The sequence below is a fragment of the Telmatherina bonti genome (genome assembly GCF_933228915.1).
Source record: "Telmatherina bonti genome assembly, chromosome: 4".
NCBI lineage: Eukaryota > Metazoa > Chordata > Actinopteri > Atheriniformes > Telmatherinidae > Telmatherina > Telmatherina bonti.
Genome location: NC_136622.1, coordinates 27,239,894 through 27,263,601, shown reverse-complemented (window position 1 = coordinate 27,263,601; position 23,708 = coordinate 27,239,894). Strand labels below are relative to the sequence as shown.

Sequence of the window (23,708 nt, the reverse complement as noted above, 5' to 3'; positions counted from 1 at the left end):
GGAGCAGCTATTTCCAGAGATTCTTGGAGGGAAAACGTAAGATGTTGGAATTGTCTATTAAGTAATGGACAGCCACTGATCTCTTCTATAATTCTTTAAGCCTGGCTTTCTTGCATTACTCTGGTTTCAGTTGCGTTTGGCTCCTGGTACGACCACGTGAACGGCTGGTGGAGAAAGAAACAAGCTTACTCAAAACTCCATTACATGTTCTATGAAGATCTCATTGAGGTAACTGCTTGCTTTGTGCACATCAATAGAACTTTCACTTCTGAAGTTCTTCTCTGTTGGGTAGTAACACACAAATGGGCTATGTGTGTTTCTAGGACACTGGACGGGAAATAGACAAACTCTGCTCTTTTCTTGGTTTGTCTCCTTCACCTGAGGAGAAGCAAAAAGTTACAAGTGGAGTGCAGTTTGACAAGATGAAACAGAATGACATGACCAACTATTCTACGCTCTCAGTTATGGATTCCAAGGTTTCTCCCTTCATGAGAAAAGGTTTGGTGAACGATAATGTGGTGCAAGAAAACCTTTAGTGTTTAGTGCAAATTTAACAGATTGTCTGTGCTTCTGCAGGGAAGGTCGGTGACTGGAAGAATCACTTCACTGTGGCTCAAAACGAAATCTTTGAAAAAGACTACGAGGAAAAAATGAAAGATCCCACACTGAAATTTCGTACTGAAATATGAACAAGCCTGCAAGCTCTTTGTGTGTGTGTGTGTGTGTAATTTTAATAAAAAGATGAGTATATGACCACCATGGGTATTGAAGGGATGCTTGAAATGTAATGGTAGTGATTTCAAGTGTTTTATCTTACTTATTCATTGTATTTTTCATGTAAGGTGTAATAGTACTGGGGATCTCGGATGAAAATCAAACTTTGAATATATGCATTTGTGTGTCTTTAAAACTTGATTTAAATAAAGGAGTTCATTTTATCCTTCTCATGTGTGAGATATTGGTTTTCATAAGTGTCATCATAGGTAATATTTCATTTCTATTTATTAACAGTATGGAGACCCCTAGGGACATGGGGAAACTTTTTTTGCATCACCCTGCAGTACTTTTGTGTTCCCTAGCATTATAACTTGGGTTCTATCGCCATATGCGTTCCATTGCAAAAAGGAATTATCTGACAATCATTACATGGCCACGAGAGTCCACACAGCCTGTTAGTTGTGCTTAGTTTCTTCAGCCAAATGTTTCTGGTCTGCATCTGTCCCTCTCAGTATAAAAACATTACATATATGCACTCAACATTATGTCCACGTTGACAGGGGAAGTATGTTCTTGTAATATTGTGCTTTAACAGATTTATTTCATGTGCAGATGAGGAAGTTTATCTGAACCAGGTTGCCTGCTTGTGTTTTGCTTTGTGTTTGGACTGTAATATGCAGTTGGTCTGGTTAAATGGTAAGCATGAATTTGATTCATGTGAAGATTAAATCATTTTCTTAACCACATAGTCCAGTTCAGGTTGGTAGGGAAGCTGGAGCCTATCCCAGAAATCTATGGGTGAGAGGCAGGGTACATCCTGGACAGGTCACCAGTCTAACACAGGACCAACACAGATGGACAAACAACCATACACGCTCACATTCATTCCCAAAGAGAATTTAGATTGATCAATTAACCTAACATGCAAGTCTTTGGATGGTGGGAGGAAGTCAGAGTACCCGGAAAGAACCCGTGCATGTATGAAAACATGCAAACTCCACACAGAAAGGCCGCTGTTCCCCGTGAAGATGATCACTTGGAAAATAAGCTTGGGTATTAAAATGCTTGTTTGAAGATATGATGCTCTAAAATTTTATTTAACAGTATAGCTAGATGCGGTAGGATCATTTCAGGGAGTGGTTAAAAGATGGAGAATATTTGAGTTGGTAGAATTAAATAAGGGAATAAATAGGGAGTAAATAGATCCATCATGTTCCACATGCCTTAAACAGTCAAAAATAAAATAAAAGCTAAAAAAAAATATTGTTTCCATGCATATTTTACAAATGTGTGTAAGGGAAGTCAGCTGAGGATATGTTGCAATTTCTTGTTTCATCCCCTTTTTTAGTACATGCTTCACTTGATTTCAGCAGCCGTTCTCACAGATGGAGCTGCCACCTCGACCAACACTGTTTGACTTCCATGGAGTTTCCATGACCAAATACTTCACTGAAAACTGGGACAATGTCCAAGCTTTCGAAGCAAGACCCGATGATATTCTTATAGCTACTTACCCTAAAGCAGGTGAGGTTCTGTGTGGATGTGTAGCAAGATTGTGTCATATTGTAGTTTCATACTAGAGGTAAATTGATGTGAGGACTTACAAGTTTAAACCTGAACAGTGTTCATCTGGTTTCAATTTCAGGAACCACTTGGGTGTCTCATATCTTGGACCTTTTGTACTTTGGGAGCACAAATTCAGACCGTCAGACCTCCGTTCCTCTGCATGAGAGAGTCCCTTTCCTGGAGATTAATATTCCGTCTCTGCCTGCAGGTTAATTCATGTGAACATAGTCACTCAGATAGGTGTTTATATGAAACAATAAAGATCGCTTACAGTACAAATTTCAATTTTCTGAACTTTGGACAACATTGTTTTTATCATCATTGCTTTTAGTTACAAAATTACTGACTTTTACTGACCTGACATGTAAGACAAGACTTGTTTTTTTTCTCTGCTGCTGTATGATTGGAATGTTGAGCGTATCTAAGACTCTGGCTTGTCTGAAGCAGCTCTGCACTGCAATGGTTTTCAACAGGAAATGGAGTCATACAGCCTCACCAAAAAAGCCCTTGGGAGTACATTCCAGAGGATTGAGACCTTCTAGGGTCTTTAACAGCCCTGCAATGCTTGACTTTAACGTGTTGTATCTCAACTCATTCAGTGCTTACAGAAATGTTAATACAAAACTACTGTTAACTACTGTTAATACTACAGCTTTTGTCTCAGCATTATTGTATAATTGTCAGGCATGCACATCTAGGCTTGCATGTTATCAACAGCTACATAACCCTTCTCTTCCTAAAGGTAAAGACTTGGCAGACCAGCTTCCCACTACTCCCCGCCTCATTAAGACCCATTTACCAGTCCAGTTTGTACCAAAGTCTTTCTGGGAGCAGCATTGCAGAGTAAAAGCAACAGTACTTATACAAAAGTATACTATATGTGAAACAAAGAAAAAAAAAAAAAAACTAACTGAATGCTTTTTTTTCTTTGTTTAGGTAGTGTATGTGGCCCGTAATGCAAAAGACAGTGCAGTGTCTTATTTCCATTTTGGCCGAATGAACCGTATCCAACCAGAGCCAGGTGACTGGCCGAGCTTCCTGCACAACTTCATGGAGGGCAAGAGTGGGTGGTTCAGTGAAAATGAACCTCAAAATGACCTTATTCCTATGTGTATGTTCTGCCATGCATTTTTCTGTGATTTTAGTGGTGTTTGGATCATGGTACGATCATGTCAACGGCTGGTGGGAGAAGAAACAGACTTATTCAAAAATTCACTTCATGTTCTATGAAGACTTGATTAAGGTGCGGTAAGTTGTGTTTATGCAGCACATAAGGCAACAAAGTGCTATTGCACATCATTACCGATTATCTGATGATGACAAATCCAAAAGCACTCCAGCGTTAAACCACTGGGAGGTATTAAAAGATGTCCTTCTCTGGCTGCTGCAGTTGGAGAACTTATTTATCAGCATTTATCATGTCATAGATTTAAACAAGATCTTCCTTGTGTTAGTTCTGTGATGACTCTTCCATCTGTGCAGAACACTGGGGCAGAAATAGAACAACTTTGCACCTTCCTTGGCTTGTCTCCTTCAGTTGAAGAGAAGGAAAGAGTCAGAGCTGGGGTGACATTTGAAAGCATGAAACAAAACAAAATGACTAACTTCTCCACTGTCAAAATCATGAACCAAGACGTTTCTCCTTTCATGAGAAAAGGTATGGGAAATATATTCATGGGTGGCAAGAATATTTTTCAACCATTTCTTTTTTTTAAAATTCAAAATATACTGAATTTATAAACCAAATTGGCTTTCCAGGAAAAGTAGGAGACTGGAAGAACCATTTCACCGTGTCCCAAAACGAACAGTTTGATGACGACTACAACCGCAAAATGAGGAATCCTGCCTTGTACTTTTATACTGACTAACTGGAAACATTGGAGCCCAGAACTGGTATGTGATTAAACAATAATGTTTTAGGATGTTGGTATAAAAACAAATATAAGAAAAAAAATCTCATATCGATCCATCCCATCAAAAAAAGGATCAGATATTTGTCACTTTAACAAAATGTCAATTAAAAAAGTACCTATATTTTTTCAAGGCTATTTACCATTTATTACCATATGATATGTCAAAATTGATACTGTATTCTTCTGCTTTCAGGTGTGTATTTAGGGGCAGAAGACAAGTGTTTTACAGGATTTTGAGCAAAGTTTGTACCATAAAGTGATGTCAAATGTCTCAGAAACTGAGACATTATATCCATGGGGGGTGTTTAACCCAGAAGAACAGACACAGACACCTGTGATTAAATCTTGTTGTAATTTGCACTACTGTGTAAAAACCGACTTATGTTTGTGAACTACTGTTGAAATTCTCCAAAGTAGAAAAAACATGGATAAACATAAATGTTTATATCATTTATGTGAAACTGCAAATCATTGCAAAACTGCAAATAAACTGAACCCAGCTGCATATTTGGTTTGTATACTTTCATAGATTCCTCCACTTTCTCTACTGCTGTTTCTTTACTTGGCTTTTAGAAAGAGAGTCAGAGTGTGTTCCAGTATATGACTCTTTCCTCTTGCGACATCTATTTATCATGCGCTGGACCCGCTTCACACATCCTGTGTTGTAAGATACATTTGAGCAGCAACAAGCCGAGCTAAAAGTGCAGTAAGCCAGATAAAAGGTTGACTTTGGACTGCTTGCTGTATGAGAGAGACACACTTTTACTGGAAATCATTTCTGGTAAGGTACTGCATCTGTGTTTACTTACATATTTCTACAAGTATTTCTTAATCCCTCTGCAAAATGGTTTTGCTCAAAGTTATGCAATCTGTAGATGTGTCTTTGAATGCTTTTGACAGCTCACACCTGTCATCTGTAAGCGTCTCAGTTTGTTTCATGCCTCTGCTGTCCACATTGTCTCAGCTGATTTTACCCTTTAAAGATATTTAAATCACATCTACATATGTACATCCTGTTTGAATTAACATGTTTTACTATTAAACTGGTTTGTTGTCTAAGAATTATATGGAATTTAATGTATTCATCCACAAATAATGATTTACAGTACATTTCACGTTGTTATATTGGCCCGTGGTTTATTTGAAACAGCCTTTGCCATAATCACTCCTCTCTTTCCATATATTTATTTTTCTTTGTAGCTCTGCAGGCATTCGTGGTAACTGGACGCACCCAGGACTACAAAGCATATTTTCTGTGAAACAGCCTAGTTAAGAAAGAGACAGCTGCTCTCTCTACAACAAAACAAACAACCAAACAATAGGTCTACAATTTTGTAAATATTTTGAGAGTTTGTTCCTATGTACAAAACAGAGTGAGTTCACAAAGACCTCATTAGTTTTTTTCGTGAAATTGCAATTGTCCAGTAGTCAACACAGATCCAGTGTACAGCCATTATACCCATTATAGCCATTATACATTATGTGTCAATGTTAATATGAAATGTTAATTCAGCACACATACAAAGAGAATAGTTTATGATGAAATGCTCATTTTTGTGATTTGGACTATTTTAATAGATGTTAATGTCATGGTGGCCGTGGCATGTTAAAACAAAATAAAGAATAAAAACCAGGTAAAAAAAAACATCCTCGCAGCCACCTTGGTCCTTTTAAAAATCAGGGGGAGCAGAGCCAACCGCACTAAACAGTCAAAAAGATTAAAAAGGTTAAAAGGTTAAAATATTAAAACCCCAGTTCTCTAAAACGTCCACTGTGCGGCTTGGGGTGGTCCTCCTCTCTGCAGCGACGGATCCACTCATGCAACCCTCAGTTCTGTGGCACCACGTCCCAGGACCTGTATAGAGGAGCACATAAAACAGTCCACAATCCTAAGAGGGGAACCCTCCTGCTTGGCCCTGCAGCCTGCCTCTCCCTCTGGACCCTAAACTTAGCCATTGTACTCACACTTGGTCCTGGGCCAGGAGTATCTGAAGCTTCACCATAGGGTCCAGACTGACTGCTGCACTTCAGGCTCCTGCCTTACTACCGCCAAGCCGCGGTGGGACCCATCATCACTGGCCCCTCAGCAGTCCCTTCCTCTTCGTCATCGTTGTTGTTGTGATCACCATTGTTATCAAGTCGTTCCATCTTTCAGGACCACTGTCTTCTTCCTTCCTTGGTCTGCTGGGGGGGTTAGTAGTCGCATAGCAAAAGTTAAAAACACATGCAATAAAACAATTCCATTTAAAAGCCATGCATTTGACCCCGTCACATTAAGTTCTTGGAGTAAGGTTTGATTATTATCAGTGACTGATATTTGTTCTAATACAGCTGTGATTTAGTTAATTTTGTCTTTGAGGCATCTCCTGTTTTATACTGTAACTCCAGTTGTGGAGTAAAACTCCATAATTATATCATTTAAGAACAAAGTCAGTGATGGAGTTGCCACCTCGACCTACACTGTTTGACTTTCACGGGGTCTCCATGACCAGTTACTTCACTGACAACTGGGACAACATACAGAACTTCAAAGCAAGACCAGATGATATTGTCATTGCATCTTATCCAAAAGCAGGTGAGCTTTTTGTAAATCAGCTCTTCTTTTTTTTATTTTTTTTTTATTAGTTTGCTTTCTTTAAACATCTGTGTCAACAGCAGCTCCTAAAGGGAATGCAAACTTTGTTTTTTTTTCCCCAGGAAACACATGGGTGTCTTATATCCTGGACCTTTTGTATTTCAGCCAGATGTCATCTAACCGGGAAGACTCAGTTCCACTTTTTGAGAGAGTGCCTTTTCTGGAAATCCAGTTTCCTGGGTTTCCTTCAGGCAAGTTTCTTAAGAGTGTATGGAGAGTGTGTTAACATCACTGTTGTTGTGGCATTCTGGTAACACATCTCTCCTCGCTAGGAGTGGATGAGCTGACAAAGCTGACCACTTTTCCACGCATAATAAAGACACACCTACCAGTCCATTTTATGCCCAAGTCCTTCTGGGAACAGAACTCTAAGGTAATAAAAACATTTATTTTTTATGTATGTGGCAGTATTTACTTCCTAGTGTGTTTTCATTTCCTATGATTTCTGTCTGCAGATAATTTATGTGGCTCGCAACGCTAAGGACACAGCAGTATCTTATTTCCACTTTGATCGCATGAACATGGCCCAGCCGGAGCCTGGTGACTGGAGCAGCTACCTCCACAGATTTTTGGAGGGAAAAAGTGAGTGAAAAACTCAAAAACAGGAATTATTGGAACAGTGAAGAAGCTCGTTTTGTCTTTCTTGAAAAAAATTTTTTTTATATGTTCTGAATTTTCTTAGTGGTGTTTGGTTCCTGGTACGAACACGTGAAAGGCTGGTGGGAGAAGAAGCAGACCAGTTCTAACATCCTGTATTTGTTCTACGAGGATCTGATTGAGGTGGGGGTAGAAGTTTCTGTGGGGATTGGACATAAAAGGACAAGATTATGAAGGTTTACTTTTTCAGGATACTGAACAGGAGCTCAGTCAACTCTGCTCCTTCCTGGGATTGTCTCCGACCACCGCGCTGAAGAAAGAAGTAACAGAAAAAGTTCTGTTTGACAACATGAAAAACAACAAGATGGCAAACGGCTCCACGGACGAAGTCTTGGATTTCAAGATATCTCCTTTCATGCGCAAAGGTTAGGTGTCCTGTCTAGGTTTTCACATACAGCATATGCAAAAGATGAAAGCAAAGGAGAGAAAACCTGAATTTTATTGTTTGCCTTGCAGGAAAGGTTGGTGACTGGAAAAATCATTTCACTGTCCATCAGGATGAACAGTTTAATGAAGACTATGTGAGAAAGATGAAGAACACAGACCTTCAATTTCGCACAGTTCTGTAGCTGATCAAACCCCCTCTGAATACTCACCATTACACTAAATACAGTATATGATCAATATTAATAAATAATGACAGCCAAAGTTTTTAAGTTTTGTAGTTTTTATTTTGAAACCAGATGTGTGAACTGCAGCAAGAAACATGGGCAAAGGTTCAATGGTCAAAGTAACACTGTACTAAAGTGAGAAGACATGATGGGCGCACACTGATCATGATTCCTATGGCACGTGCTGCTTTAAGGGACAACACTAGAGATGCTGAAGGAACAGGTGGCCACATGGTAAAACAGGTATTTATGTACTAATACAATGATATCAACGAAGTTCACTGGAATGTAGAAAGCGTCAAAAGGCTGTTGTACTGTAAATACCAAACAAGACAAACAACTTACATCACTAAGACGTACCACAAGTCACCCAGAGGTAACAAGAAAAGTAATAATGGATAGGCTCCAACAGAAGCATTTAATTCTTTTTTTCTTTTAATGATGAATGACTCCTGTTGGAAGAAAACCTTCATAATGCATGACTGAGGAGGGACCCACCATGCTGCCTTCAGAACCATGTTTCTAGTAAATCAGAATATTATTTCACAAAAGCATTTCACTACTTCTTTCAAATTCTTTGTCATCATTTAATGAATGGAAACATAAACCAGAATTCAAAATCCATTAAATACCGACCATTAATTCTACTCTGTGTAAAAACAGCATCATTATCACAATCCTGAGCACAGCCCAGAAAGTCTTTGACATAATTTTTACGGTCAAGTATCAACTGTCACAGCTCTTTTTGTCCTAGACAGGCCATAATCTAACAAGAAAATAGCAAAGCTGTCTGCACAGCTCAGACAAATAAGCAATACCACTTTAGATTGTCTTTCACAGTAACAACTATGCCTATGTTTCAAATACAACTTTATTCTTAAACATAAAAAATATTTACATTGTTACTTACATGTCATATATTTGATAGATATCTTCCTCTTGGGTAGTAAAATATTTCAGTCTAGAGTACAGTTAAGTGCTTTCTTATAAGAGATCTGAGGTGCATGCCAAGCCAGTCTGTGTGTGTGTGTGGGTTGCAGCCCTGCAAAGCTGTGTAATACATACTTGTATATCAAGCACTTTAAACTGATTAAATGTAACCAATAAGTTTAAAATTCTGAATCAAAATCTGCAAAAATGCTGTCATATGCATCAATAATGCAATGTTATTAATCTCAAAGCTTTTGTCCTGCAGCAAGTTCACATGATAAAATGCATTAAACTCGTATGTGAAGTTCATGTTGATGTGTGGCAATCCGATCAAATGATAATATCCTCAGTAGCAGTTTACATATATGCATGCATCTGCATGTGAGCTGTCTCTGGTTGTATTTACTGCCTGCATCTATACGCTACTACTTTTACCGTACAAGGCAAACCGGACGAGGACAACAGCAGCAGCAAAGTAAGAGTTCAGATGATTGTTATCTGTGTCCGAGTCATGATACAGACACTAAGAAAACTGACAAAAGAACTGACTGTGATTCTGAATGGCACATCTGCATCACAAAAGCAAACAGAATAGACAAGTAAATTCACAAACAATAACACAGAGACAAATTTGTCCACAAAGCAGTGAAAATGAGACCTCACAGATGCTCAGAGACACATTTGTCCATTAATCTTCAGGGATCTGACGATCTAAACCTATTTTATGTATTCATACATAAAGGTGAAATTCATCACTGTCACAAATTTTAAGCATAACAAGCACATAAATGGATGGCGCTCATGAAATGTAAGTTTGTCTGGTCCCTTACAAAGTAAGTTATAACAGTGTAATAGAGGGGAAAAAAGTTAAATAATGCGTGTGACAGAAAGAAATGTAAAGAGCGATCAGTGTGCTGGGATATCTATTATATCTACCAATAAAATACTGAAATAACTGTTCCACATCACAAGTTGTTAATTCTTTGAACTTGGTAAAAGGCAACTAGATGATTTTATTCCCACTGTTTATGTAAGTTTTGATCTGGAACCGTATTGTTATATGGGTGTGTTTGCTGTGCAGTCGTTGGTCATAATGTCCAAGGTTTGGTTCAAAGATCAATAATTTCACTGCTGACACTGGCAGAATCGTCACGTCGACTAACTTCCAAGTAACTGCGTGATCCTGTTGGTCTCCCAGCTCTCCCTCTCACCCTCTCAGAGTCTGGAGTGATAAACGGTCGTGTGTCATCCACTCCGTCATCCCCCAAATGTCCCGTCGATGTTCTGGAGGGGTGAAGTGACACAGGGCAGGACACTGATGAGGGTACATTTACTATCCCATTCCCAGCCCACCTGTGACCCTGATGAGAGGGTGTGGGGGGAGCAGTAACCTGCCTGCTGGGCACACTGCTGAGAACACTGCCCCCTAGTGGCATGGAGGACTCTGTTGGAGCTTCGCTACTCTCTGACAGCAGCTGGGGATCACTGTTCCTGCGAAGCCAGGGCCCCTGGCTGACCCCAGAGCCTGGAGAAGGGGACTGTGAAATTTGGTTGAGGGGATGAAAAAGACTCCCTCCTCCAAGCAGGTGCTCTCTGTGCAGGGCCTCATCAATGCTGCGAGTCAGGTCAATTGGGGATGGCGGCCGCAGATCAAACTCGTAGAAAGACAGAGAGGTATCTCTGTCCTGATCCAGGCTGCCACTCACTGAGCGCTGTGGGGGCTGACCCAGTGTTTGCAGTCTTAGCAATGAGCTTGTGGAACCATGAGAAATGGCACGTTCTGCCGAGTGGCCCCTGTGGTTACGTCCATGGTTACTGTCTTTGACCAAACGTGGCTGGGCGGCGTTCTGCTCATGGTTCTGGTTCCTAATAAGACTCTTGCTGATATCAGCTCCAGGACGCTCCTGGCCAGCCCAGTTGTTTGGTACCTCTCCTGCACCTCCTCCTCCTCCTCCCCCTAAACCATTACTGTCAGACTTTCTGCAGGGCTTCCCCCTCAGGCTCTGCACTATCTTGGACCAGCATGTATGTCTTTGAGTTGAGCCAACAGACTGGCCAGGAGAAGGAAGGTCTCCTGCTGCTCTGCTTTCTTGTCCTCCTTCCTCCCTCCTCCTGCACTCTGCAGGCCTCCAGAAAATCCAGGAACCCAGGAGTAGAAGAGAAAACCCCCAGGCCAGTTCAAGGAGACGTGCCCAAAAGTGCACTAACCACCACCCCCAGTTAAAGCGTGTCCAGTCCCCTAGGAGTCCATAGAGCCACAATGTAGCATGGGCGTGCAACCCACAACACAACGCCCCGAGTACTCCACATACTGCCAACACTCTTCCTAGAATCACGCCAATTCTCCGGCTCCCTGTCCAAGACTTCCTCCTGGGCTCTTCGGGGACTCCGTGGTGAGGAATAGGAGGGCAGCGGATACGTGGAAATACATAGCAGACATATCCCAAACATAGAGCCAGACCCCAGCATAGAGACAGGATCTGCAATGTGACAGGCACCAAAGGAGACAGGGCTGGAGACAGCAGATCAGCTGCCAACAATAGCGTACACTGTAGCACAGTCAGCACAGCCACCAAAGGAGGACGCGCCAAAGTGGAAGGTAACACACTTACTCCTACCACCTTCAATGCCAGCAGTGCCAAAGTCGCCTGAGTCCACACCAAGAGGTGCAGAGGCAGGTTGTAGAGGGCTGTAACTGCAGGGCGAGGAAGGAATTTTCTAGTGCCATAAGGGTCAATGAAAAAGAGGGCTGCCCTAAGGCCTCCAGTTAGAAATAACAGAGCATTGGCAAGTGCAAGAGCACCTCGATGCGGACAGTTTGTGCCAGGGGAGAGCATGAGGCCGAGAGCAGCTCCTGCAAACATGAGAAGGAAAAGGCTTGCTGAGCCGTAGACGTGCAGTTCCCAGGCGAAAGCCAGTGTCCGGCTCAAATCGCCCCAGTAAAGAAGAGTTCCATTAGGGGAGGGATTAATACTGGGTGAGGGAGCTGGATTAAAAGTGGAATGGGGCGCTTGTTGAGGATGTTCCAGAAGCTGAGTGCGGTTCTGTTGACCAACACCAGCTTGATATGTGGGGCTGAATCTTGACCGTATGACAGGAACAATGGTGTTGGTCGGGAGGGAGGGCGCCCCTGAAAACAAAGACACACTTTTCAATTTCAAATTTTTAAAATAGATGAAACAAATAAGCCAAATTGATTTTATATATTATCTAAAAGTACATGAGGTACCATTGAGAGCCACTAGAGGGGTGTAGCTCACCATTAAAACTAAGAACAAGGGTTGCATGACTCTCACAGCTGTTTGCAGTAACTTAATCAGTCCTGCAGAGACACATTGTTCAAGGTCTTTATAGGATTTCTAATAACAGACTAATAAAGCGGCTTACACACTCTTGACAGGGTCTCTTCCTTATTCATCCTCAATTTGCATCAATATGCAATATTCTTTCTGAGAATCTGAATAATGTGTTAATTTCTAAATAAATACAACAATATAAAAACATAGATAGTGTTAATCTGTGCAAGTAAAAATTTGCAGATTACATAAATGTATTCATTGCAGAGACAACTCAGGAAACGTCTCAACTTACTGGAACATTGTTTGAAGTTGATCATCTTCACTATGTATATGAATAAACGTTCTCAATTCTCATTAATTGGATTTGATTGCATAATTAACAAGTACATCTTTGTTACATAACCCAGCACAGTGCTGCAATGCATATATGAATCTGGACAGCTTTGTTCAAGTTTGCTCTATTATGCTAAATAAAAACCACCTCATGGGGCATACACCTTCATGTACTGTGTGGCATCTCACTGTTTGCTCATTTTTCCTGAAAACACATACGTCTACTTGTTTAAAGAGTTCCACCTTGCCCTCCTGCCACAACCTGGAAACACCCTACAATCCCAAATTCACATTAATCTCTAAGTGCTTAGTGAGAAACCCAGCCGTGAAGACAGTACAGTCCAAAAAAACACACATTAGTACCAGGCACAATGATTTTCATATACTTTTAAAGCACAATTCAAACTTGAATCTTGTTTAAAGGCTTTGTAAATATTGTGAAATTTGGAAATGTAGGGTATCTATCATGAGAGATTTCCTTAAAAGTATGTCATAAATATTAAAACCTGATGGATGGTGGAATGACAAGATCAGTGGTAAAACACTCAAATCTTTAGCCACTTGGAGGACTTTAAGCCCATCTTCACCCGGTAGAGACATCCATAAAGCTGACACACTGATTAATGGCTCCCTCCTCCATATGTTTCTCCCTCTGGCTCGCTCCCTTTTATCACACACACGCTTCCAGGCCTCGCAAAGTAGGCGAGCAGCGCATACAGATCACAGACACACTCCTTTATTTATATAAAGGTATGTTTTACTTCCTTTCCTCAGACATTTTTTGCTTGTTTTTTTTCCTTTTTCTGACAGGAACAAAGTCCAGACACATTCCAGATGTGCCGTTCGTGTTACACAGCTGGGCACACTTAGGCCTATCCCTACTGTTGTGCCTTTTCTTAAAACCACACATCGCTGTACTGTATGTGTTGCAGTGAAGTTAAGACATAAATATCATGCTTTATCCCGCAAGTAATGAACTATGAAAGACTATGCTTGGCTTTAACAGTGGTTAAATACACATGAAGTAACAAAAACAGAAATTTTCCTCTCATGGTTCCCTCTCAGCTCAACAGGGAAAAAACTCCCTCAGAACTGAAATATGGGAGGCTTGAGGAGGCTTAACACTCACTAGAAACACTTGCAACTCTGTGACAAAGTTTTGGTGCAAGTGCCTGAGTTGTAGTGAAACTCGCAGCTCGTGGGTAGTACTGCTTTTTATACGTAGCACAGCTGCTGCTACATCACTCATGAGTGTCACTGTTTTAAATGGAGTCTTAGCCCCTTATGTCACAGTTATGGGGGGGACATTAAATTTGACTTAACCAAACAAAATTACATTTTGAGGAGAAATAAAGTTGCCTGTAAAACTACATGCCAACAAAAATATGTGATTATGTTAATAGCCTTTTTTGAACAAAGTCTTTAAGAGACCCTGAATGTTTAAGTCATAAAGATGTTATTATATTTGTATCTCAGAATAGCTCATATGCCCCATGTGTCATGCTTTTCCTTCTCCCTTTGCTTTTCTTCACCTCCCCTCCCTTCATCCATTTCTCTCTGCATCTGGTTTTCATTACCATCCTCACTCCCTGTACTTCTGAGCCCGTCGTGTAGCGTCTATACCTTTCCTCCACACTTTCACCCACCCTGTCTACTCTCTCATCTGTATTCCCAGTAGTCTTTTTGTCAAACCCCTCTTGTCCTCTATCTCTTGGCTTGGCCTCTATCCTACCTGCCCACTCTGTAACCCCCCCTCTCACCTCATGCTCATACTTCTGTCTAGCTGTGTCTACCTTACACAACTACCCTATTTTCCATGGAAAAGCCCCTCTGCTTTTTCCTTCCTTTGAAGCCCCCCCCCCCCCCTTTCTTTTTTAAATGCTTTCAGTGAAAAAGTTCCAGCTGTACAAATAATTCTATTCTGAATGATCAGAGACAAAGGAAACTCTGAAACTGGGGGACCACAGGACATAAGATCTCATGTTTCTCACCTGCCCTTGAAGATTGCACAGTGGTGCTTGCTGCATGCTTTCCTACTGTTGTTTTGGAGGGTGTCCTAACAGTCTCCTGTGTAGTACTTGCCACACCTGTTGTGGATTTCTGGGTCACTTGTAGAGTCGATGTGTCTGGACGTAAAGTCGGCTGGCTGCGGGGCGTGACAGGCTGTCCCGCAGCCTGTGATGGTTTATCAGTTGAGCCCGTAGGGTTGTCTGTGGGTTGGGGGGATGTCAAGGCAGAAGAATCTTGCTTTGGATTTTCTCCCATTTTATCTAGAAATTTTAGGAAATACATGTTTGTTACATAGACATTCAGGACTGGACCTCAACTACTAACTGTCATGAAGAATTTGTTTTCTTACCTGTTAGTTTCACAGTTTTCTGTGTTACAACAGGAGACGGTGGGTTTTTTGTTTCAGGATGCAGAGTTGTAGAGACCGTACTAGTCGTGCTGGTTGTAGTCAACACAAACAGGTGAGGCTTAACAGTCTGATCATCCAGTTGTTGGGATTTTGCATCTGTAACTTTGGATATCATTGTCTGTGCCTGTAGCCGATACTGTGCCATTTCATCCCCAACTGTTGGCAGAACGACAGGGGATTCTTTCTTAACAAACGCCACAGCAGGAGTTCTACCCGATCCCAATCCTTGTGAATCTCCATCCTCTGTCTCGTTGTCTGATGCATCGTCTAGAATCACAGCTGTCACCGACTTATCATCTGCAGCCTCAGCAACAGCAGCAGAGGGGAAAGTGGGCAAAGGTGAGGTTGGACGTTTTGTAGCAGCATCTCTTCTGAAAGCCCTGCTGAATACTAAACTAGCTGTATCAGTCCTGGGCCTGGAGGCAGGGGGTTGGGTCGGCCCTCTGCTAAGATTCTGCATAGAAAGGCTCAATATAAAAGAAGGACTGAGTTGTGTGGTGGGACGGGTCATTCTTTGCCCCTGTTCCACTGTGTTCATAGTCGCTAACCGATCATGAATTGTAACTTTGATGGGAACATCACTGCGCCCTCTTGGGGGCAAAGAGGGCCAAAAGCGAAAAGTCTGCTTTGTTGGTGCAGGTGAGGAGTCATTTGGCAGGTCCAGTGAAGAATAATAAGAAGAGGAGTCAATAATGGTCTGGGCATCTGAAACATGGATGAAGGAGAGGAGGAAAGGCAGGAACAGGGGGGACATGGGAGCCATGGTATGCCTTGTTGTGCCAAGCAGCAGTAATTCCTCTGGAACTGTTACACCATCATTTCCCTGTTGAGAGAAACAAGCATAGACGTATAATGAATTAAATAAACTGTAAATGTGTCAAGAACAAAATGTATTAAACATATTAATGGAATTGTTCCTGTGATGGTCTGGCAACCTGTCAGGTGTTCCCTGCTTCTCGCCCAGTGATTGTTGGGAAAGGCTCCAGCCTCTCCACAACCCTTTTATGGACTAAGCGGTTAATAAAATAAATGAATGAATGAATGAATGAATTTTAATGGAATGGAACTTCAAAACCGACGCAATTGTTTTCTATTTTTAAGATCAGCGCGATTTTCCTATGCTTTGCTTCGTTATTCTTGCAGATTTCGCAGCAGTTGTCCAGCCACAGTTTCCTCCAGCTACTTTAAGTCACAAAGTATTTCTGGTTCCATCTAAATTGAAGCGAGCGTGTCGTGGCCTGTCTACGCTGATTCACATTCAGATTCGGGTGACGGAACCTCCCACAAAGATTTCGCAGCATGACACTGGAGGACTCATGGGGTGTGGTGAGGTGTATAGTTTCAGAAGACATGCCACATATGCTGCCCCACATGAAAACCCTCAAAGGCAAAACCTGAGGTTGCAAATTGTTAAACAGATCGCGCCATCAAAGTGATCCAGCCAAAAAACAAAAAGGAGTCGCAGATGGTTTCCTTCAGTGGCAGATGGGCACGGTTCATTTTTTTTTCTCACTGTTGCTGTCATAAAGTGTTCTCTGGAAAAATGTCAGCTTTTTTTTTTTCCTCCACCAATTGCCTTTTTTTTTTTCTCCTAAGTAGAAGGACTTCCTAGCTTGCTTTGTTTGAGTCACAGATGCCAGGAGATGACAGCTGTAGTGCTGAATGTAGAGCAGTTTAGAGACCCAGGTGACATGTAGAACCCCCCACACCCCCCAGGGCAATGAGGATGGCGCAATCCTACTAGTCATCTAACCAAACAGCTGCCAGTAACATCCCTACATGCATCATATTTTTCTTTAACGTACATAAACCTTGTTCACACCTATGACTCATACTGGGAAATAACCTCAGGGACAAAGTTGGGATTGTACAAAAACTTTAGCTTAGACAGAAGAAGAGAAACAGAGAGAATAAATCACTGCCTATTGGAGGATTTGTTCTGCTGCGATGACTCACCCTGGGTCCATTCACAGTCACAATGATTAGGTCTCCGAGAAATGACTGCAGCTGCACACCAGGGTTGGCATGTGCATTTTGTGCACATGAACACATTTAAGGTGGGAGTAATCTGTGTGAATATATGGAAAATGTGTTTGAGTGTGTGTCTGTGAACACGGATCTAAGCAGTAAGGTACCAAACATACAACCTGAGTACAGATGAATGCTCAGAAAAAACCCAGTATGTTGTTTAGAGAGTGTTGGCAGTGCGAAACATCAGAGAGAAAATTTGTCAATGTGCAAAGTAATACAAGTGCCAGTATATCTCACTCTCCACCCACTCACAGTAGCTTCCCTGTTTATTATTTTCTTTCCTGTCTCAGCCGCCTCCTCTGCGTTCTCTAGGCAATTCCCACCCCCGCCTCCTCATCTCTACCTTCTCGTTTTGTCCCCCATTTTACTTTAGTTATTTAGCACAACATCACATCTGTGTGTGGGCTGAAAAAATAAAGAGTCAGATGCTAAATATATAAAGTAAAAAAAAAAAACAAACAGGAGGAGAATGTGGAGATATGAAGGTGGCTTGCAGAATGGACAAGGATGATAGCTGGGGAACTGGAGAAGGTGAGGGAAGCATGATGTGATGAAGTTGACAGTAGAAGGCAATGCTTGGTGAGGAGAGAGAATTAGGGAATCAGTGACAAAATTAAGACTGAGAGAAGGACTGAGGGCTGTAAAATTTGAGCATGTCACAGAGGAGTAGCTAGTCAATGCATACTGACAATATAAAAAAAAAGCAAGAAGTGGAATATTTGAGAAAAAAGAGGGAGAGCCATGAGGAAACTACGGTGCATGATTAATGGGATTGTTATGGTCCCAGTGTAGATATGGCCATCTATCCAGGAAGGCATGTAAAGAAAAGGGAGCCTGATTCACCTTTCCTCTGAGGTTAACTGACAGGTGTGCAGTCTCTGCTGGTTGAACATAAACAACTCGACTGTTGAGGCATGGGCTTTCAGTAAACATATCACTATCCACGATAATTTACTGCAAGCATTATGTGGGCGTGTGCAGGAACCAAGTAAAGACTGATGACTTTTAAAAGGATTTGACCACATACGATGTAATGTGAGTAAAGAAACACTCCGCTATTGCATTTGAAATGTTGTCAGCATTAATCTCTTATCCACACTTTGTCCAGAAGCCCAAACACAGCAGCAGTTCCCCCAAAACGTCCCTCTTTACTCGATCCAGACAATTGGACTTCAAGTTACTGAGCCAATACAAATGGAGTAAATGTGTGCAGGGCTCCTCCAAACAGTCTGAACTACAAGCCAGGAAAAAGCCTGTCAAATCATATTTCTAACAGAACACCGCAAAGATAAGTGCTATCAACCATTTTGTTGAGTAAAATTTAACATTTTTTTAACCCTCATGGTGCGTCCTTTCATACAAAAGGCAAAAATACTTAAATAGTGACTAAAAATGTGTACATACATACTCAAAAATAGAAAGCACATCCTTCTGTGACTATCCACAGGGAGAAGGCAGATGGGTGAACGGTCAGAGTATTTTTATCATATTGAGCCCCTGGGGGCCAAGGGACACTTCACTCTGTTTCATTCACTCTGCGATGAGCATGCTGTGTACAAGTCGTCACTCTCTCTTATACAATATGGGCTTTGTCCAGAGCAGGAAATGCTCATGGATAATATCCAATAGTACAGATGCAAGCAGCAATCGGAAGATTACTATAAACTCCTTGTCCACAGTATTGAGCTGCTGGTTATACAACCACATGACTCAGTACTACTGCAGCTGTTACTAATCAGTTAATCGTTGTAGTAGTGATGTCATGTCGGCACGTATGTATTAATATGAGCTGCTAGCGTTCAAACTTTCCATTAAGAAGCAGGCGGGGTTGTGGGTGGAGGTGTGCGGGGTGGACATGGAGTCAAGTTTGTGGATAATCTCCCTTGTTCTGGCAAATACTCACTCTCTGCCAGATTCCAGACAGTCTGGCAGTGCAAAGTTTCCATTGATTTGAGTGCATATGTCTGTCTGTGCGCCCAAGAATATTTGTCTTTTGAACAAAGGCTCCTCTAAAGCATTCTTGTCTCCACAGGCGCAGTTTAAAACTTTATTTTGTAGTGACAGAAATGTTTTCCATGGGCACTGAATGTTGGGTCAAAATTGTAATTTCATTAACGTGGTAACTGATAGCTGCTGATAAAAATCACAACTTTAACAATTTTGGACAGTAAATTACTTACGCAGATGCCTTGCAGACCTGCTTGTGCTTAGAAAACAACATTTAAAAAGCTTTGGCTTTTTTAATTAGGGGTTTGCATACAGATCTGTTTATGTTCCCCAAAGTCAGGTACTAAGATCACAACTAACTGCCATAAACAGCCATGCTAATAGCGCTGAGAAAGTACAGTAGTTTATTGAACTGAGTTGTGCTAATAATAAAATGATTGAATTCAACAAAAAGTGAAACTCAGGATGACTGAAATGTATTTTTCTTAAACATTTTGAATTTAGAAAATGCATGCAAGTAGAAATAAACATGTTAGGAAAACTTTAGCTAAAAATGATTGACTTACTTTAAAGTTTGGTGAATTTGTTAGTGGTTGTTTATAACCTTTTAAGGCAGCTGTCAACTTTGTGTTATTTCCCACTCTTTTGGCATTTGACTTAAAACCAAAATGAGCCCATAGCAACACAGGATGGTTTTGGTTTTGCAACTGAATCTATGAAATCAGGTTATTTTCAACAGATGTTCACTAAAATGTGCAGGGGTGAATAATTAAAAGGCATGCGCCACACCATAAAAAAATTAGTTGGACAAATAATTAAATTAGGGACTATTAAACATATGAGAAAATTGGATCCAAGAATAGTATGTCATCAGAGTAACACAAATCCAACAACAGTGGAAGCGGTGGAAATAAAATGGATGTAGTGGCAGAAACATAAATTTCAGTTCATTTTATCCAGCTGTTTTTATCGAGGTGAACAGACTGATTAAATGACTGCAGCTGACTCAAACATCTGCAATGAGACAATTCTGTAGTAACTGTGACAGGTCATATTGGTGGAAAATAATATCACTATTCTCTGTCTGTATAAATAAATAAGAACAATAAATGTTGACTAAATATCATGGAAATCCATTCAATAATCTCTAGTACATTTATGTTTCATGTACCAAAGTGATGAACCACTGACACCAGGCCTCACGTCCACCAGCAGGCCTACATGAGAGAATATGTGGATGCTAAATGTGTGTTAACAATGGAAAGTTGCTCCATCACAGACTGAGTTCCAGACACAAGAGTTGACTCCTATTATCTACTGTGATGGTGTTTCTGTAATGAGCAGGAATCATTAGTCAAAGAAGGTACTTGTGACTCAAGTGCTCAACTGATACTCAAAATAAACCGTGAGAATCAGTTTGCGATAAAGAAACTGTAAAAAGTCTTCTGCAAAAGGAGCAGATGGACAAACACGGGTAGAAAGGAGGATAGTAAAGTTGGGGGGGGGGGGGGGGGGGGGGAAACAAACAGTGTATTTAGCTGGAAAATATTAAGCAGGACTGTGTCACTGTGGTCCTCTGTGCAGCAAAACAGTTAAGTACTACTGCTCACCCTTTGGCCACCGTACTGATGTATAACTGGCTTGTCCAAAAGTGAATGCATGTGAATATGTGAGACAGAAAAGAGGGGAGAAATGGAAGAGGGAGTATTTGTGGTTATGCTGGTATGTGAGCGGTGGGGGAGGTCAATGATTTGACCGTTAAAAAATTCCACACCTTGAAATAACACATGTACTGCAAAAAAAAAACAAAAAAACTCCCACATCATCATCTGGTTACCACATCAAATTATTTCAACAAAACAGACACTAAACCATAGTTTTTTAAATCTACGGATGCATCTTAAGACATGAAAGTTTTCCAGGTGAGGTAGCCAAGTTTCAGACTAAAGCTTATGAGCTTAATGGACATTTTAGCTTGTTAGAAATACTTCTCACAAGGGACTGTGCTACATGAGGGATGGATTGAGGGGGTTCAAACCTCCAGTAGAATAACCGACCACACAGTGAGGTTATGCTATATGTGAGGAGGCTCCAGGACCAATCACTGATTCTTTTGATCCCCCCTTGAAACGGATGCCTGGCTTAAAAGTGCTGAGCCTCAAAACATTTTTGATAGACATTCTGCCCACAAGCGAGTCACAGATCAAAGACTGAAGGTCAGCCTGTAACAGGAAGGCATTTAACTGCACCATGGCTGCGAAGACATTAACACAAAGCAAGAAAGGGACAGCCCATCAGAGTAAACTTTGACTAGGAATTAGGAATATTGACATATGATAAAGTCCCTTCTCAACAATTCAGAGCCCTGGAATTCCATTTTGCACTCATACATTACCAGAAACACAACCTGAAAGATAGTGAGTCTGGTGACTGATTTAGACGGCAGCTAAACCATGTCAAGCCCTCAAAACACTTTCAGTGATATAAATTATATGCTTCCGAAGTCATAAACTGTGCCTGCTACAGAGAGTTAACCACAATCTAATGGAATCCAAGACTGCCACACTGTTACAGCTGCAGGCAATAAAACTATGTTGAGGTTGCAAGTAGGTTGTATGTAAATTAAGAATTACCTGCTATATGGAGTCTCTTGATGGATATTTATAACTTTTACAAGATTCCGAGCTGTGAAAGAGCTTGTAAAAAGATTGCCTAGTGTTTGTTTTGAGACTGAGTAGAGGTTTGACACATCAGTGCCTTGAATGATGCTTTATTTTCCACGATCTGTTCAGGATGTTCTCTTCTGTCAGGTCTGTAGTGTCAGCTGCCAGCTGGAAGGTAGTTTCTCACAGATCAACAAGATTAAAAACCTGTGGCTCAAACTTTTTAAAAAATAACATTAACCATTAAAAATAGACTATTTAATGGATGCTCAATGCTAATCCACGCAGTCACAAATCATTAACTATTCTGTTATAAAAACTTTTTTTTTAACCCCACATTTCCATTAACACCGCTGGGAAATCCGATCAGAGAAGATGTTTTGTATTACGTGAAAGGGTCGTTTTCTCGTATTGGAGTGGCAGATGTTTTGTTTTTTGTTTTTTTTTCTTGTTTTCTTTTCTTCTTCTTCTTCTCCCCCCCCCCCCCCAGTTTATCTTTTGGGAGCGGCTACCTGTGCAGAGAGGGGGGCGCAGAGCGCAGTTTCCCTCTGCTTTTTATGCCCAAAAGGAAGAATTGAACCCATATCAACAAAACAACAGTTCTTCTTCAGCCACGAGCTGAGGTTGGGCTCTGGGACGATATAATGTAAACACACCCACGCGGACACAGCATCGCAACACCTGCCAGAATTGTCCTATAAATGGACTAGTCAACTTGTTGCTCATTTACTAAAGCGCGCTTTCAAATGAACTGGTCGCTTTTAAGTTATCTGCGCGATTTGAGTGTATTTCTGACACTCAAATCAGTTTAAGAAGCTGAATGTTAGTGGAAAAGGCCTGAGTCCAGGCGTCGCGTTATGATTCATCTGTGAGCCATATCTAGTCATAACCTGCTGTGTTTAATTAATTACAAGCTATGGTATGCTAGCATGATGAACATTAGCAAGACTGTGTAGCTTATGTACAAAGTTCTGCTTTCACAGCTGCATTTTTATGGTAATTTCCTAAAATGATTAATTTGTGGTTACTACTTTTATGTACTACTCCGCTGCAGTGACAGACTGACGTTAACGACGACGACGCCGGATAAAATTTGTCCGAATTGCGGCTTTGCTTTATACTCAACTTGGCACACAAAGTTAAGGACTACACAGGTTAAGGTAAAAACGTAAACTGATTAAATTCCTCTTTTCATTGCGTGTAAACCTAAAATGAACCTAAACCCACGGCCGGTGCGGCAGCACAGGTAGAGGCGACGTCACGCGTGTATCACTGCGCCAAGCATCGCCGCATAGCAGCTACCCCGCAACTGTCTCTGTTAGACCCTTTCAAACATACCTGCAGGTCTGTCCGGCTCCTCTCAGATGGCGTCCACTGCAGCAGGACACGAGGACTAGCACATACCCAAAACGAGAAAAAAAAAAAAACCAGTCAAGTTCAGAGCTTATTCTCCTCAGGAATACAGCCACCGGCGGTGGATGTGGAAGTGGTCCTCTACGGACATAAAAAAGGTCGCGCTCAGCAGCGCTGCCAGCTTCTCCAGCCACGAGCTAGTGAGATGTACGCCCCCTCCGACTGCTCCATCTCTCCCCACATCGCTCCCTCCCTCATTTTTTCCCTCGCAAGAGGATAAACACGATCGCCTATACCTACCAACTTACCGCCTGGCACGCTCGTTACGCAACAGCGGGCGGAGACGCAGTTTCACTCTGAGCTCCGTAACATTTCATCTACCTGTTCCAGGGCAGCATATGCAAACACTGCTCCGTGGAAATGTGACGACACTGGCATTTGCATCATCACACGGCACGCAGTAGGCCTACCACGACCCGTGACGTTCCCCAGAATATGGCTCGTAAGAAGATGCGGCGTAAATAAATCTGGTCAAGTAAGGATGGAAATGTAGGCCTAGGTGAAAGGACAAAGGAGAACGCGACTCAAATATCTGACAGGATGATGCAGTAGCCACGAATACAATAAGCTGAGT

The 23,708-nt window shown here is 41.5% G+C and overlaps 2 protein-coding genes and 1 pseudogene across 3 annotated transcripts in view; 2 read left to right on the top strand and 1 right to left on the bottom strand.

Annotated features, from left to right (window-relative positions):
• Nucleotides 1-8,073, top strand: part of LOC306754517 — a 9,907-nt pseudogene extending 1,834 nt beyond the window's left edge. The window contains exons 5-15 of the transcript XR_013771851.1: nucleotides 1-228; nucleotides 324-498; nucleotides 577-675; nucleotides 6,202-6,388; nucleotides 6,620-6,771; nucleotides 6,894-7,022; nucleotides 7,104-7,204; nucleotides 7,287-7,413; nucleotides 7,514-7,611; nucleotides 7,679-7,853; nucleotides 7,945-8,073. The exon at nucleotides 1-228 is cut by the window's left edge and continues 91 nt beyond it. The product of XR_013771851.1 is annotated as an uncharacterized misc_RNA (transcript). The remainder of the gene's footprint in view (nucleotides 229-323; nucleotides 499-576; nucleotides 676-6,201; nucleotides 6,389-6,619; nucleotides 6,772-6,893; nucleotides 7,023-7,103; nucleotides 7,205-7,286; nucleotides 7,414-7,513; nucleotides 7,612-7,678; nucleotides 7,854-7,944) is intronic.
• LOC306754831 (cytosolic sulfotransferase 3-like) lies at nucleotides 2,103-4,569 on the top strand (the record flags this gene model as incomplete). The annotated part of the gene is made up of 8 exons (XM_079238921.1): nucleotides 2,103-2,241; nucleotides 2,363-2,491; nucleotides 3,026-3,126; nucleotides 3,220-3,346; nucleotides 3,429-3,526; nucleotides 3,766-3,940; nucleotides 4,042-4,176; nucleotides 4,390-4,569. 7 exons carry the CDS (start codon nucleotides 2,103-2,105, stop codon nucleotides 4,149-4,151), a joined length of 879 nt encoding a protein of 292 aa, XP_079095047.1. The 3' UTR covers nucleotides 4,152-4,176; nucleotides 4,390-4,569.
• A 107-nt stretch (nucleotides 8,074-8,180) lies between the features above and the next one.
• LOC306754818 (uncharacterized protein) lies at nucleotides 8,181-23,250 on the bottom strand. The gene is made up of 4 exons (XM_079238907.1): nucleotides 23,060-23,250; nucleotides 15,021-15,903; nucleotides 14,653-14,931; nucleotides 8,181-12,159 (listed from the first exon to the last, which is right to left on the bottom strand). Exons 2-4 carry the CDS (start codon nucleotides 15,841-15,843, stop codon nucleotides 10,139-10,141), a joined length of 3,123 nt encoding a protein of 1,040 aa, XP_079095033.1. The 5' UTR covers nucleotides 15,844-15,903; nucleotides 23,060-23,250; the 3' UTR covers nucleotides 8,181-10,138.
• Between the last annotated feature and the right edge of the window lie 458 nt (nucleotides 23,251-23,708).

What these genes read in the sequence shown, in the direction of transcription:
- LOC306754818 (XM_079238907.1), bottom strand. Translation starts at nt 15,843, where the DNA reads ATGGCTCCCATGTCCCCCCTGTTCCTGCCTTTCCTCCTCTCCTTCATC. An exon ending in GAAAACTGTGAAACTAACAG is followed by an intron (nt 14,932 to 15,020) that starts GTAAGAAAACAA and finishes TAAAATTTCTAG; the next exon opens with ATAAAATGGGAGAAAATCCA. An exon ending in TGTGCAATCTTCAAGGGCAG is followed by an intron (nt 12,160 to 14,652) that starts GTGAGAAACATG and finishes CTTTGTTTTCAG; the next exon opens with GGGCGCCCTCCCTCCCGACC.